Source organism: Xenopus tropicalis, chromosome 9 (genome assembly GCF_000004195.4).
Source record: "Xenopus tropicalis strain Nigerian chromosome 9, UCB_Xtro_10.0, whole genome shotgun sequence".
Classification (NCBI taxonomy): domain Eukaryota; kingdom Metazoa; phylum Chordata; class Amphibia; order Anura; family Pipidae; genus Xenopus; species Xenopus tropicalis.
In genome coordinates this window covers 15,242,451-15,256,309 of record NC_030685.2, presented here as the reverse complement: position 1 = coordinate 15,256,309, position 13,859 = coordinate 15,242,451, and the positions used below count along the sequence as shown (strand labels likewise).

At 46.4% G+C, this 13,859-nt stretch overlaps 1 protein-coding gene across 6 annotated transcripts in view; it reads right to left on the bottom strand.

Moving 5' to 3' along the window:
- mprip (myosin phosphatase Rho interacting protein) overlaps positions 1 to 13,859 on the bottom strand; it is a 91,355-nt gene that overhangs the window by 18,348 nt on the left and 59,148 nt on the right. For all 6 annotated transcript variants that reach the window (XM_031892805.1, XM_012970849.3, XM_002935836.4 and 3 more), the window contains 8 exons: positions 9,580 to 9,715; positions 8,132 to 8,236; positions 6,261 to 6,317; positions 4,364 to 4,432; positions 3,967 to 4,056; positions 3,059 to 3,168; positions 1,096 to 1,636; positions 889 to 1,005 (listed from right to left, as the gene is read on the bottom strand). In XM_031892805.1, coding sequence (XP_031748665.1) covers positions 889 to 1,005; positions 1,096 to 1,636; positions 3,059 to 3,168; positions 3,967 to 4,056; positions 4,364 to 4,432; positions 6,261 to 6,317; positions 8,132 to 8,236; positions 9,580 to 9,715 — 1,225 coding nt within the window. The remainder of the gene's footprint in view (positions 1 to 888; positions 1,006 to 1,095; positions 1,637 to 3,058; positions 3,169 to 3,966; positions 4,057 to 4,363; positions 4,433 to 6,260; positions 6,318 to 8,131; positions 8,237 to 9,579; positions 9,716 to 13,859) is intronic.

Here is a 13,859-nt window from a genome sequence, read left to right as displayed (position 1 = left end):
CTAGGCACAATTGGGGGAGGGGGGCAGCAGGGGAGTGCCGGAGGTGATTGGGTCTAGGTCAGCAGGGGCCTACTATGTTTTTTTCCTTGCGTCCCTCCCACCCATCCAATCTGTCTCTGAACAAACAGACTGAATTGCTGCACAATATTTAATGTAAATATTCAGAGGTGAAATAGAAGTTTTCAGCACATGAGCTTGACCCTCCTACTTCACTGACAGTTTAAAGATAGGAAATGGATTAAGACTAGGCCTCTCCTATAACCAAGGTCCTTGCTATAAGCAGACCATACACTGAAGTCTGATTAATTAGTGGCACTGAGCTTATCCCAGTTATGTGGAGCGTAGATATCATTATCCAGAGTAGCCCCAGAACCACTGACAGAATCAAGCAGAGTACACAACTTGAGGATTATTAAATCAGCTGGGTCTGGGGGTTAATGAACCAGTAAGGCTTAGTACAAGATACAGCCATTTGGCTGCAAGAGGTTCTCTTTTTTTTTTTTTATCCCAGTTCTAGCCAATGACAGTGAGCAGATTAGACAGCTGCAATACTGCTACATTCCCTAACCCCTTCCATAGGCGTAACCCAGGTAAGACTGGAGAATAAGGCAAAGTTGTTGTATTTACTTGAACTTGATCGTAAGCCTTACTTTCCCTTTAAGCCTTGTGTGGGTCCCAGAGTGGTGATACCCTCAGTTTTCTGCTTGAGGGACAGCTGGGTGCCACTGGAGAAAACTGTATTTGTGAGAAAGATAGAGACAGAAACATGCACAGCTGGGTCTAACTCTACAGATGGAAGAGCAATCACTGCCAGCCTGGATTTCAGTCAGTGGCAATGAATGGCATTGATGGGATTTGCCAGGTACAAAGGTGGGTTCCCTCGGGTACCTGTAACACATATCCATCCCTTGCGTTATGCTGTTGTTCCAATGCTTCTTTCAGTCGCTGCTGCAAAGCAAGGTTCTCCTCCAGGAGATCCGACACCTCCTTCTGACTATGCTCCAGCTGTACAAAAGGAAAGAAATCAGACAAAATCTTACTTGCAAACACACATGTGCAAGGTTGTTCAAAAATAAAAAGTGCCACTCTTAATACCTGTTTTTGCAGAAGGGCAGAGATATCTTCTGACGGGTGCTTTAGAGGAGGGCTGGGCAGAGGGAGAGGAGCTATAGGGATCTGCTTCTCCTCCCTCAGTGGAGTGGTCTCTACTTGCTGCCATCTTTGCTCAATCTCAACCTGAACATTTGGCCTAATGTCCATGTTTTCAACCTCCATGTGGGAAGCGTCTTCCACAGTTGGCTCCTCCACGGAGTCTGAGCTCTCGAACCTCTTCCTGCGCTCCTCCCTTCGACGGGCCCTTTCCCTTTCCAGTTCCTCTAGATCATTCTTGGAGTCTGTGGTGTCATAGCTGGATATGGATTTCAAGGCTTCAGCCTGCGCCCTTTCTTGAGCCATTGCCTGCTGGATGGGGCGGAACTCGGCCCAGTCGAATGTTTTAGAACGCCCTTCCCTCCTACGTTCCCGAGCCCGGCTCCGCTTTTGCTCCACCTCTGCCTCTGGATGTTCCGATTCCTTCTTGTCACTCTGCGGGGAGCTGAAAGAGGATGAGGTTTTATTCTTCTCCTCTGGCAAAGAGCTGGAGAGATAAAAAAGAGAAAATAACTATGTTATTGATTATCACATAACATGCCTTGGACCTAGAGACGCCATGTTGGCACGGACATTTAAAACTGGACACGGTGCAGGATTTAGGGAGCAAGCAATTATAGGGAATTCGGGGTTTGCAAAAGAAAAGGGGGGGGGGAGAATCCAGTGACCCAAAATTCACTGTTCAGCAGGGAAAGAGAATTTGTAGCAGGGTCAAAACAAAGTCAGTCAAGGCAAGCCAACCCAAAGAATGTGGTGCTGCCTTCACAAGATAAAATCAGTTGATGTTCCACTGTAATATGTCTTAAATAACCATGATGAACCAGTTCTGCCGCGGGCTGAGCTGTAATACTGAGCACCAGGGCAAGAACAACAGACACATCCCAAGGTCTTATCTGGAAACATCAACCCTGATCAATGAAAAACATACAGGACTTCCCTGGTTCTCTCCAGAACGCTGGCAAATGAGCATAAATGACACAAAGAAAATTGAGGGCATCATATTTGGGACTCTTTCTGTTAAAATGCAAATGTTCAGAAGACCATGCTCTCTCTGTATGTATTATAATACTAATGATAAGAGGTGTATGGGTTAGAGCAATGTCTGCCGAATGACAGATGAAGATGAGGGGCCTTGAAATATAATAGTAAGTTCATATGAGCTGTTAGCGATATATAAAGTTATGGACATAAACCTAAAAGAAATTCATGCACATTTGCCAATTTATGTGCCCACAGGCCCAGAGCCCATCACTGCTCTGCCAGTATACGCAGCCTGCATTGTGCGTAACAGTGACAGGGCAAGTCACTATGCCATGTTGGCACATTGTGGCAGCACCTTATGTACAAGCAAGAAGCATGGCAAGACTGGACGGCCGTGGGAAGTGCCTAGACCCTACAGGTGCCCCAGGGAAATGAGCCTTAGTGGCAATGTTGGACAGCCAAGGTCTCCCCAGAGTGCATTCCCTGTATGTGTCAGGGTGCCAGAAGCTTTTGAAGTGGAAGCAAAGCATGCAGTGAACCACAAGGGATACAAACCACAAGACGTTAATACAGGAGAGAACACAGCTTTCCAACCTGGGCTTCAGCACAGACAGTTTCAGAGAGAAGCTTTTCCTGGGGTTAGCATGGAAATCAAACAGATGGAGCCATGAAAAGAGGGTCAGAGAGGCGGAACAGGCAAAGGCGAGAATGTCAGGAAGTGATGGAGAGGAAGAATGAAGAATCAAGGTATGGAGAGAGAGAGAAAGTAAAGGATTAAGCTGACTGTGCAGGATACAAGGGCTAAACCAGTGGGCCGTACCAGCAGAACTTATACTTAGGAGGGAGACATGGTCTCTCCATTCTAACAAGCAATGGGCTGGGGGCTGCAGAACCAAGAGGGCAAAGCACAACGGGGCAGTCGCCTCACCTTGTAACATCAGGAGCTGTGTTGGGCCGCACGTGCTTCATGATAGTCTGAATCCAATTCCGCCGGATGCCCGAGGTCATGGCAGATAGGGTGAATTCCCCTTCTTTAGTCTGGATAAAGCACAGAGTCTTTTCAGGTCCACTGGACAGGATAAGGGGGGGGGGGGCATTCACAAAAATACATGCAGCCGAGCATTGGTGCAGTAACCCAGACCAGCCAATCAGATCTGTCTAAATGCACTAACAATCTATCAGTTCTATGGCTGATATGGGCAACTGCTACTGTGGGAAAAATATATCTATACTACTGGTGTACAGTACAATTCTAGAAGATATGTGTTACTGGGTCACGTTGAATCTTTATAGCACTAGTCTTGTTTGATAAGAGGTTTAAGGTCCCAATTCAGACTCAGAGTAGATAGTTTAACAAAGCACAGGATGAATTAAGCTGCCCATACACGGGCAGATACGCTCGCTTGGCGATGTCGCCAAGCGAGCGGATCTTCACCCGATATCCCCACCTACAGGTGGCGATATCGGGTAACATGTAGGCCAATTTGGCCCTGGGGCTAAATGATCGAATTCTAACGGCGGCAATGGGGCAGTCGGTTCGGGGACTGCTCCGACATCGACTGAATTTTCTAACCTGGCCGATCGATATCTGGCCAATTTCAGGCCAGATATCGGTCGGCCAGGCTCCTCGTTTCTGCCCCTAGACGGGCCGATAAGCTGCCCAATCGGTCCAAGGTCCAAGGGGCTCCTGTACATTTGCAGCTCTGCAGGCTGGAGAAGCTTGTAATGGATTTTGCTAGAAGGGAAAATAAAGGGACAGCTACAAGACGTATTTCCCACTAATCCCCTGTGGCCATTTACATAATAAGAGCAAAAGGAAAGACGGTTGTCCCATACATGGATCTGGAAGCCATAGTTTCGCTGGACCGGGTATTCCGTAACATCGTAGCAAGTCGACAGATCGATCTCTCCGTCCAAGTCAGCAGCCTGGGCGGGAAGAGAAGAATTCAAGGTTGGATGAGCCCGAGACAGAACGGAGACATGAAACTCTGTTATGTTTGTCACGGTTTGAAATTATAGCAAGTGGTACATTCCTACGAAGGCTGGGGGGGGGAGCGGAGCTTGTTTTTAAAGGACACAGACAGACGTTTATATATCGATTTAAATGAGCAATAAATTCGGTTTGCTGGATCACATGACTACAATGTAAAGGGGCCACAACTCAGGACACAAATGGGGCCAATTGAGAACAATGGAAATAACAGGCAAAATGATTGGTTACCATCTCACTCACCTCCTCTGCCACGGAATCCCTGTAAAACCTCAGGGTCTGATCCGTCAGCACAAACCAGTGCTTCTTCCACTAGAGCAAGGAATCAGAGGGAAAGGTTAGTGATGGGCAGCCATGTAACAGGTACATGATAGTTGTGGTGCACCATCTAAGTGACATGTAGAAAGGGCTGAATGGACAGTGAAAGTAATTGTGATTAAAAATCTGATCTGTCAATCATATATTGCCTGCCCCGCCTCTATGCTGTAGGCATAGAGGCGGGGCAGGCAATATATGATTAACAGATCAGATTTTTGAAATGCATTTATTACAGGTATGGATGAGTTAAAAAAAAAAAAAGAATTATACCCAGGCCAGGGTAATGCATGGCAGCTCCCAGCCATATGTATAGGGAATGTTCTGTGCACACAATATACTCTCTATATACTGATGGTATCCGAGAGAATAAAAAGCAGCATGACCTCAGTGTAGGTTATTATAAACCTCTGGCTGATTTAGCGTTGTGCTTACAGTGACAGGGTGAGGCGGCGGCTAAAAACAAATCAACTTCCCCCCCTCACTGACTCGTCCACATGATAGCTGAACGTGCAAGTCTGGTGCAGTTATTTTAAGAGATTTGTCCTATTGCCTATGTCTGGCAACACAGAACAACACGTTCTTTCAAAGGGCGCCTGCTCCTAAATTAACATAAAATAAAAACAAAAATACTCTAAATAAACACTCTGCTATGAGCAAACATAGGGGGCTGTTCCTGCTGAATTGTGCTTAGTACAGGGGAATCCCTATGCTGCCATAGTTTTATGGTATCTCTCTGTACAGGCTATGAGCAAACTAAGGGAGCTGTTCCTGCTGAATTGCGCTTAGTACAGGGGAATACCTATGCTGCCAAAGTTTTATGGCATCTCTCTGTACAGGCTATGAGTAAACTTAGGGGGCTGTTCCTGCTGAATTGTGCTTAGTACAGAGGAATAACTGAGTTGGCACAGTTCTGTGTTATCTCTCCCCATACAGCCCAGAAAGGAAACGGAAGGATGAGGGGCCTGGAAAGCATCACCATGCCAAAAGCTGCCTCTTCAGCTGACAGGACACTGCACATGAGAAATCCATCATGGCAGACCTGAGTAACGTTACCTCCACCTACCCTGTTCCTCCTTGGCTCCTAGTAACCCAACCTCTTAGCCCACGGGTCCCGGGGGTCTGCAGCTGGTAGCTGCATTAGGGCCATGATGTAATCACAGCGAGCCGCTTCCACTCCTGACTGTGCTTGTAAACATTCTGTCTGCATAGCTTCCAGATCACATCACTGCCAGAGAAACCCAAGGCCCGGGGGCTCCCTTCCTTACCCCCAGGAATCACTGCAGCATTCCCAGGAGAGGGACTTGTATACAGCTTGTGTCGGTTGGCCACCTAAGGGGAGGCTTTAGCCACCCAAACAATATCTGCCACGTCTCTCTCTATCACATGGGTTATTTTGGGCTACCTTTTGTCCGGAGCCGAAGCAACAACGGCTTTTCACGCTTTTCACACCTGAGATAATAAGATTGATTGTGCTCTTTCACTCCATAGAATGTATCATTGTGACTAACTGGGAAGTAGAATGGCAACGGACTGCTGACTGTTTGTACGTGGCTTCTGAATGCAAGTATTTATATACACAGATGTCATACAAACACTACTCCTATATTTAGCTCTAGAAAGGAAAGGAACTCTTTGCAGAGAAATCTATACATAAGGGATAATGGGTGCGTACGCTCCACTTCCAGTAAGCCATAGCAGCCAATACGATGTCGGCTTTCCAAAGAGAAAGCTGGTAAATACTACCTGCAGCTTGGCTGATTTGGCTTAGTAAAACTGGAGCACATTTGGCACCTCCAAAGCAAAAGGCATTCCTCCGACTCACCTGCCCATCCTGACATTGCTTGGTTAGCCAGCCCTTCTTGAAGTTCAGCAGGTCAGGCTGCAATACAAAGAGACATTTGAGCACCAAACACTCCAAATCCGGCATAATAAACCCCTTTTAGGCCTCCTTGTAGAATATCCCCATTCCCAGGAAAGAAACACGGGTGGCACCTTTGTCCATTCTATGGAGGCTACATATGTAGCGTACCTTCTCTGTCCTATCCAGTCCCATGGCTCAGCTATTCTGTGCCCTCTCTGCTTATATACAGAACTCATAAAGTCATATGACAAGTACATTAGAGAACCTGCCCCCCTATCCCCTTGCAATACAGTTCTGAGAAAGTGGGTGGTCCCAGGCTCACAGCAGATTTCCTATGGACCCCCTTCCCTGCCCCTGACACTGTTTGGGTTTCTGATTTAAATAGACAGGAGCCAAGGAGAGAGATATTTGCTGGGGCGCCTGGGTGCAGAGGATGCCAGCGCTCTGGGGACAGGTGCTTGCTTGTTGGTGAGAGTGGGGCATACCAAAGATAACTTTACATTGGATAGAAAGGCAGGAAACCCCTATCCATTAGAAGGGAGGCCGGATACAAACTCTCATCTCAAATGACATGGCACTGGAAGTTGCATAGCTGTCGGCACGTATGCTGATTATGAGAGATCAAACAGCACTCAGTTAAAGGAACAGTAGCACCAAAAAATTTTAAACGTATCAAAGTAATTAAACTACAATGTACTGCTGCCATGTACTTGTAAAAGATGTGTGTTTGCTTCAGAAGACTACTATATTTTATATAAAGGGAGGAAGAAAGGGCACAGGATACATAGTAGATAACAGATAAAACACCATGGTATTCTTCAGGGTTTATCTGTTATATGCTATGTAACCTGTGTGTTTTCTACTTGTTTTCCCAGATTGAATGGCTGCCCCTGGGGCTACACAGCGGGGTATTTATATAAACTATAGTAGGGTTTCTGTAGCAAACACCCCAGCTGTACCAGTGCAGGAACGACTACCCCCGGGGCTACACAGCGGGGTATTTATATAAACTATAGTAGGGTTTCTGTAGCAAACACCCCAGCTGTACCAGTGCAGGAATGGCTGCCCCCGGGGCTACACAGCGGGGTATTTATATAAACTATAGTAGGGTTTCTGTAGCAAACACCCCAGCTGTACCAGTGCAGGAATGGCTGCCCCCGGGGCTACACAGCGGGGTATTTATATAAACTATAGTAGGGTTTCTGTAGCAAACACCCCAGCTGTACCAGTGCAGGAATGGCTGCCCCTGGGGCTACACAGCGGGGTATTTATATAAACTATAGTAGGGTTTCTGTAGCAAACACCCCAGCTGTACCAGTGCAGGAATGGCTGCCACCATGGCTACATAGCAGGGTATTTATATAAACTATAGTAGGGTTCCTAAAGTAAATGTACTGTTTCCCTGCATTGGTAAAACTGGTGTATTAGATTTTGATAACGTTAAAACACTTATTTTTTGATGTTACTGTTCCTTTAAGAGAGAGACAGCCATACATAGGCCGTCTTGGTCCCTCTAAACCAAAGCAGCGGTTTATTGGCCTGTGTATATTGCCCCTGGGCAGCCTGCCCAAACAATATCTGGACAAAAACCAGCTAGATATCTATTAGACAGGTTAGAAAATCCCATCAGTTGAGCACTGGATTGGCACATTGATGTGGTCCTTTCTCAACAGGACTGCAAAGGCCTCCATTAAGATCCAAACATTAGCCTGCCCAACTTGATACAGTGCATGTGTGGTAAAGCGCCACTCAGCCTTGCCGTGTGTGCCTAACTTTAGTGAATTCAACAATTTAACTGGCTCCACAAGTGAACATATTAACTAAACACTGACCGTCATGGATGACTCTGTAGATCTGCGGTCTAGTGATTTTGCTCTGCGATACGGGGACATCGGCGAGGCTGAAACATCCGACATAGAACTGACCCCTGACTCATCCTGGGAAGAGGAAACCATAATTATCACCGTGCACATACCGAGTGCAGCACGCACGACTAAAGACTATGGCACACATCTCATGCAATTTGCATTGCCACCAATAAGAGTGAACAATGATAGGCATGGGGAATTTATATTTTAAATGCCGATATTCCAGACCAGTTAGGGCTCTGGTACACGGGGAGATTAGTCGCCCGCGGCAAAACTCCCTGCTCGCGGGCGACTAATCTCCCCGAGTTGCCTTCCCCCTGCCATCCCACCGGCGAACATGTAAGTCGACGGCGGGATGGCAGACGCGGCGGGGCGATTTCGGGAAATCGACGAAAAAGCCTCGCGAGTCTTTTTCGGCGATTTGCGCGAAATCGCGCCGCCGCATCTGCCATCCCGCCGGCGACTTACATGTTCGCCGGTGGGATGGCAGGGGGAAGGCAACTCGGGGAGATTAGTCGCCCGCGACTGTTGCCGCGGGCGACTAATCTCCCCGTGTACCAGAGCCCTTAAAGAAACAGCAAAGTATATAATGTACTGTTGCACTGCACGGGTACAACTGGTGTGTTTGCCCCAGAGAGACTACTATAGTTTATATAAACAAAGCTGCTGTGTAGCCATGGGGACAGCCATTCTTAGGACAAAAGGCCCAGGTTACATAGCAGATAACAGATAAAACCCCATTATATTCTACAGAGCTTATCTGTTCTCTGCTATGTAACCTGTGCCTTTTCTCCTTTTTCCAGCTTGAATTGCTGCCCCCGTAGCTACACAGCAGCTTATTATATAAACTATAGCAGGGTTTCTGTAGCAAACGCTACAGTGCAGGGCAACAGTACATTATATTTTAATTACTTTAAAAACATGTTTTGGTGTTACAGTTCCTTTAAGGTTAGCTGAAGGTGAAAAATGGGGTGCAGAGGGAGTATTACTAATTACAAAAATGTCCTTTGTGGGTGTGGGTAACATTCAGAAGTGCATTTATTGTTAGCTAGGTAAACAGAAGGCTGCAATGTAGGCATGTAAAGTGCCTCAGCGGGTGGATTCCATGCTGGCACTATATTAGCACAGTATGACTCCAAGCACTACTTATAGTTGATTTATAAGGCCCTTAAGAGGCCAAGTCAGCTATCTGTGTAAGTATAGAACAGAGCCACCCGATCCTTATCTATTGCAGCATCCCTGTGGGGTTCAGTTCAAGGTTACCTGGAAAACATTCCTGCCTCCATCTGCACTGGATAATCTTATCAAAGCTTTACTGCCCTATAAACCCAATCTGGTAGACACATGCAAGAATAAAGGAGGAGTATGGGGGGGGGGGGGGGGGGGGTACGCGGCTCTTGTGAAGCTGTTACCCGCTTCCTGGGGAAGGTACGTTTCTCGCTGCGCCCCTGTCGGGCCTCACTGGTCGGCTTGGTGGAACTGCTGGTCTCCATCTGCTCTGCTTTCTCAATGTCCAGAGCTTCAAACTTCTCAATAACCAGAGAGCGCCTGCGAGGAGACAGAGGGAAGCGCTAAATGTTAATATTACAGGGTGACAAAACCGAGATTAAACATTAAGCCTGTTGTGTCTATCTCCAACCCTCCATCATATGCAGAACCACAGCTCCCATCATCCACAGCTGGCACAGCACTAAGGGCACCTCACTTGTTTTAACTAATCTTAAGTAGAAAGGTGCATAGAATGACATGATTTTTTTTTTTTTCATTATTTGGGTGCGGTTCCCCTTTAATACAGAACGCATTTAAAGATTAGCACACAAGAAAACATTCAATATTTGTCATAGCAGATCTTATTCACGGTAGAAAACATTTTCTATAAATAACAAATAAATATGGAGCAGGAGTCTCCGTTAGTGTCATCTATCAGAGAGGTCAATGAGGCATTGTACAGAGAGAAGTCCATAGGACCAGCCCACCACCCATATATCCCACTGGCATCCTGCGCCAGTCCCCAGCAAGAAACCACATGAGTGAAATACCCCAAAGCACTTGCCGCGTGTAACCACTTTGCCATCATTCCAATTGAACTTAATACTGGAATGCTTTTTAGATCTTTCCAAGTTAAAGCTTAATTTGGGGACTTCAAAAGGCCAGGAAGCTGCCAAGTTGCTTTGAAACAGGGACTGAGTTTATAATTTTTAATGAGCCCCCAAAATGAGACTTTATGGGATGCCTGTTGGCTTGGTAGCTAGGGTGCTGCTATCTGAGGCTGATACCACGAGCTTCCCTTTGGCATGTTCCAACACAACAGGGTGGCACGTTTGTACGGCCTGGGACATATCATGCAGTTTCCCTAATGTAACAAGACTACAGGGAGACATAATTGCCCTTGTCTCATTCTCTCCGGAATAGCCATAACCCATTATGTTTGTTATCTAGAACCTAATCCACCCACTTTAGGCTAATGTCCCACAGGGCGATTAGTTGCCTGTGATAAATCTCTGCTACTGTGGGTGACTAATCTCCCCAAAACTCCTTTCAACCGGCAATAGGGAATCACCCCTATATATAGCTTTGTTTTTCCGAAGTCAAGTGGAGTTTCCTCCCACAGGAAGCAATGTGTAGACCTTTCCGCCGGCGACTCCCTTTATTGCAGGTGGAAAGGATTTTCGGGGATATTAGTCGCCCTCGGTAGCCTTAAGGCTGCCATATACAGGCAGATTCTAGCTGCCGATATCGGTCCCTTAGACCAATTCGGCAGCTTATCAGCCTATGTATGGGCACTAAAGAAATCTGGCAGATATCGATCGGGCAGGTTTAAAAATCAGTCTGACCAGGGACCGCGTCGGCTCGTTGATGCAGTCCCTGAACCGACCGACACCTATACCCACCGTCCTAATAACCGAATTAGCCCGATATTGCCCACCTGCAGGTGGGGATATCGGGAGAAGAAGCAAGCAGATCTTAGCGTGTATGGCCACCTTTACTGTGTATAGACAGGGAAGAAGTCAGGGGAAGGGGCTGATACATTAGGACAGTGGGTATAGTAAAGCAAGATGGCGTCAGGAGAAGGCATTGTGGTGGATGTGGAGCATTTGAAAAGCCTGCAAATTACATTTAAAGATCTGCTTGCTTGGCCCTCTTTGCCCACCCACAAGGGGGGTGGAACTGCACCAATCACTGGCTCAGGGGCAACAACTGGACCATACTGTGAGCCTATGGGCACCAATGGGGTAAAGACCACATCAACACATGTGGGCCTTGCCCAATGAGATTCTCAAACCTACCTGAAAGTTGGGAGGACCCTTGCAAAGACCCCATTCCAAGGGCCAAGCCTACAGGCTTTAATTGGTCCGTGTATGGCCAGCTTTAAGCTATGTTTAAACTATGTTTCGTACATTTTTCGGATCGTGCGCGGGCTCCGGATTATCGCCCGATAATTTGGCGATAATCCGGCAGTCCAATAAGCAGCCTCCAGCTGTTCAACTGGTTTCTCTGCTTTAGATACGGACAGTGGACAGTAAAGTGGTTACACGGCCAAGGCTTGTGTCTTATTTCAGTTTGAATAAATGAAATTATATACAGAAGAAATATCTGAGATAAACCTTTAGATACCACAGGCCAAGGATAACCCAACTGGTTAAAAAAATAAAGATTAGGGTTAAAATACAGGTACCCACACACAAGTACAGACACTTTCCTGCCTTGATAGACGGGTGTGGGAGGCAATATGGCATCTTATATCCTGCAACCACCCAGCACCTGTTTAATCAAGGCACAGAAGGGGCCTGGCACCAAGAGACAAGAGAGACCACATCATAGTTGGGTGGCAGAAGAGACAGCAAGTTTGTAAAGAGGAACAGAAGAAAAAAAGTTAAAAATAAATAAAAGAAAAAAAAAACAAACAAAAAAAAACAGGTAGATGTTTTTTTTTTTTCCTAGGAGACAAAAGTCCCATCTCCTACACTTGGGAGACGAGATGGCAGTGAAGCGGGCTCAGAAAAGATGGCCACCTCGCACAGCAGCACAGCAGGGGGAGGAGGTGAAGAGCAACAAGACCTGGAAACAGAATAAAAGGCTGGAAAATGAGTGAACAGTGAAAAAAAAAAAGTAAAATTATTACAGGATTTGTTACAATCAATATTTATCATCGGCACGTACAATACAGAGAAGGTACGATAATCAGTAATGGCTTGTTGTAACGTAGGGATGAGCTACCTGCTTCCCTCCGGCCTGTCGCTGACCTACAGCCACCATCGCCCCCGTGTCTGGATGAGGATGATGGGAGCCATAGATCAGCAGGCTGTATGGGAAGCGGGAAGGGCCATTCCTGCGGTTACACATATACTGGCATTATTTGCATTGATTTATACTGGCATTATATTGCGCATACAGAAACCGCAGAGTGGCCGTGGGGTCAGCAGTTCTACATTGGAACAGCCCCTTTATCCGCTATGCCCCCCCAGACCCCACCGCCACTCACACGATTAAACAGCCACGGTGATAACACAAATATGCAGGCAAATGACTTCCATTTTGTTTTCCTAGCCATGCAGGCATAAGTGGATGATTATGGGAATGATTTCCCAGAAGCCTAGGAATGTAACCGTTTCAGTGCCAGGAAGGGGACTGCAGCTTTCTCATGTATATAGTTCATTGGTCGTGACTATATAATGGGCTGTGTGAGCCAAACAGACAGGATCAACATAAAATGGCCAATGGAAATGTCAAATGTTTGTGTTTAAAAGGGAAAATATTTGTTTCCCCTACACAATTTAAGTTATACAGACTTGGCTAAGATGGAGTGCAGGTTCCGCTGGCTCTGAAACGGTTGAACAGATGTACATGCAGAACAGACAGAAGCAGAGAACAGAACACAGAGACCGGGTATCCTGAGGAAGAGGGGATGGACCCCACATTACCAAACGTCTTGGGCCTCCAGGAAGTTGAATGAACCTGTCACCCAGAATTCCAACCCTGCCCTCAAACATCCAAGTTATTCATAACAGACCTTGTAAAAATATGACAAAACTCTGAAGTAATTAAGGTCAACTTAAAGGAGAACTACAGCCTAAGGATGAATCTGTCTAGAAATGCTGTATTTTACATACTGATCTTACTGTAGCAACCCTATAGCAGTAATGATCCAGGCCATCAAAGATGTCTACAGCAGCTCCCCATGCTGTTAGGAGTGTCAGTGGCACTGCACATGCTCAATTTGCTCTAGGCTGCTGCTGAGAAGCTAACCTGAGGGGTCGCTGAGAAACAGTATTTGATGATTGGATTTGGAACAGTTCCCTAAGCCCTGCCCCCTGTTCCCCTGCTGATCTGGCGGACTACTTAAAGACTCAAATAGAACATAACAGTAGTCGCAAGTCCTCAGCCTGCTTTTATCCTGCATCCTCCAACTCCCACAATCCCCTGCACACATGATGTCAATAAGGAAAGGAACATCCCAGTGCAATGCATTGTGGGTTATCTAGTTCCTTCATGCTGTCTGTAAGCTGTGAAGAAGTTTATACAATTTGTAACATCAATGTTTTAGCCCCTCCTCCCCTGCCAGGATTTCAAATGATGCAGAAAGAGAACTGTTTTGCAGCTGGATTTCAGCATATAAAAACGGTATTTATTTATACTTTTTGAAGGAACAGATTGCAGTGATGGGTTTATTAGGAGTTTCTATGTTGTGTGG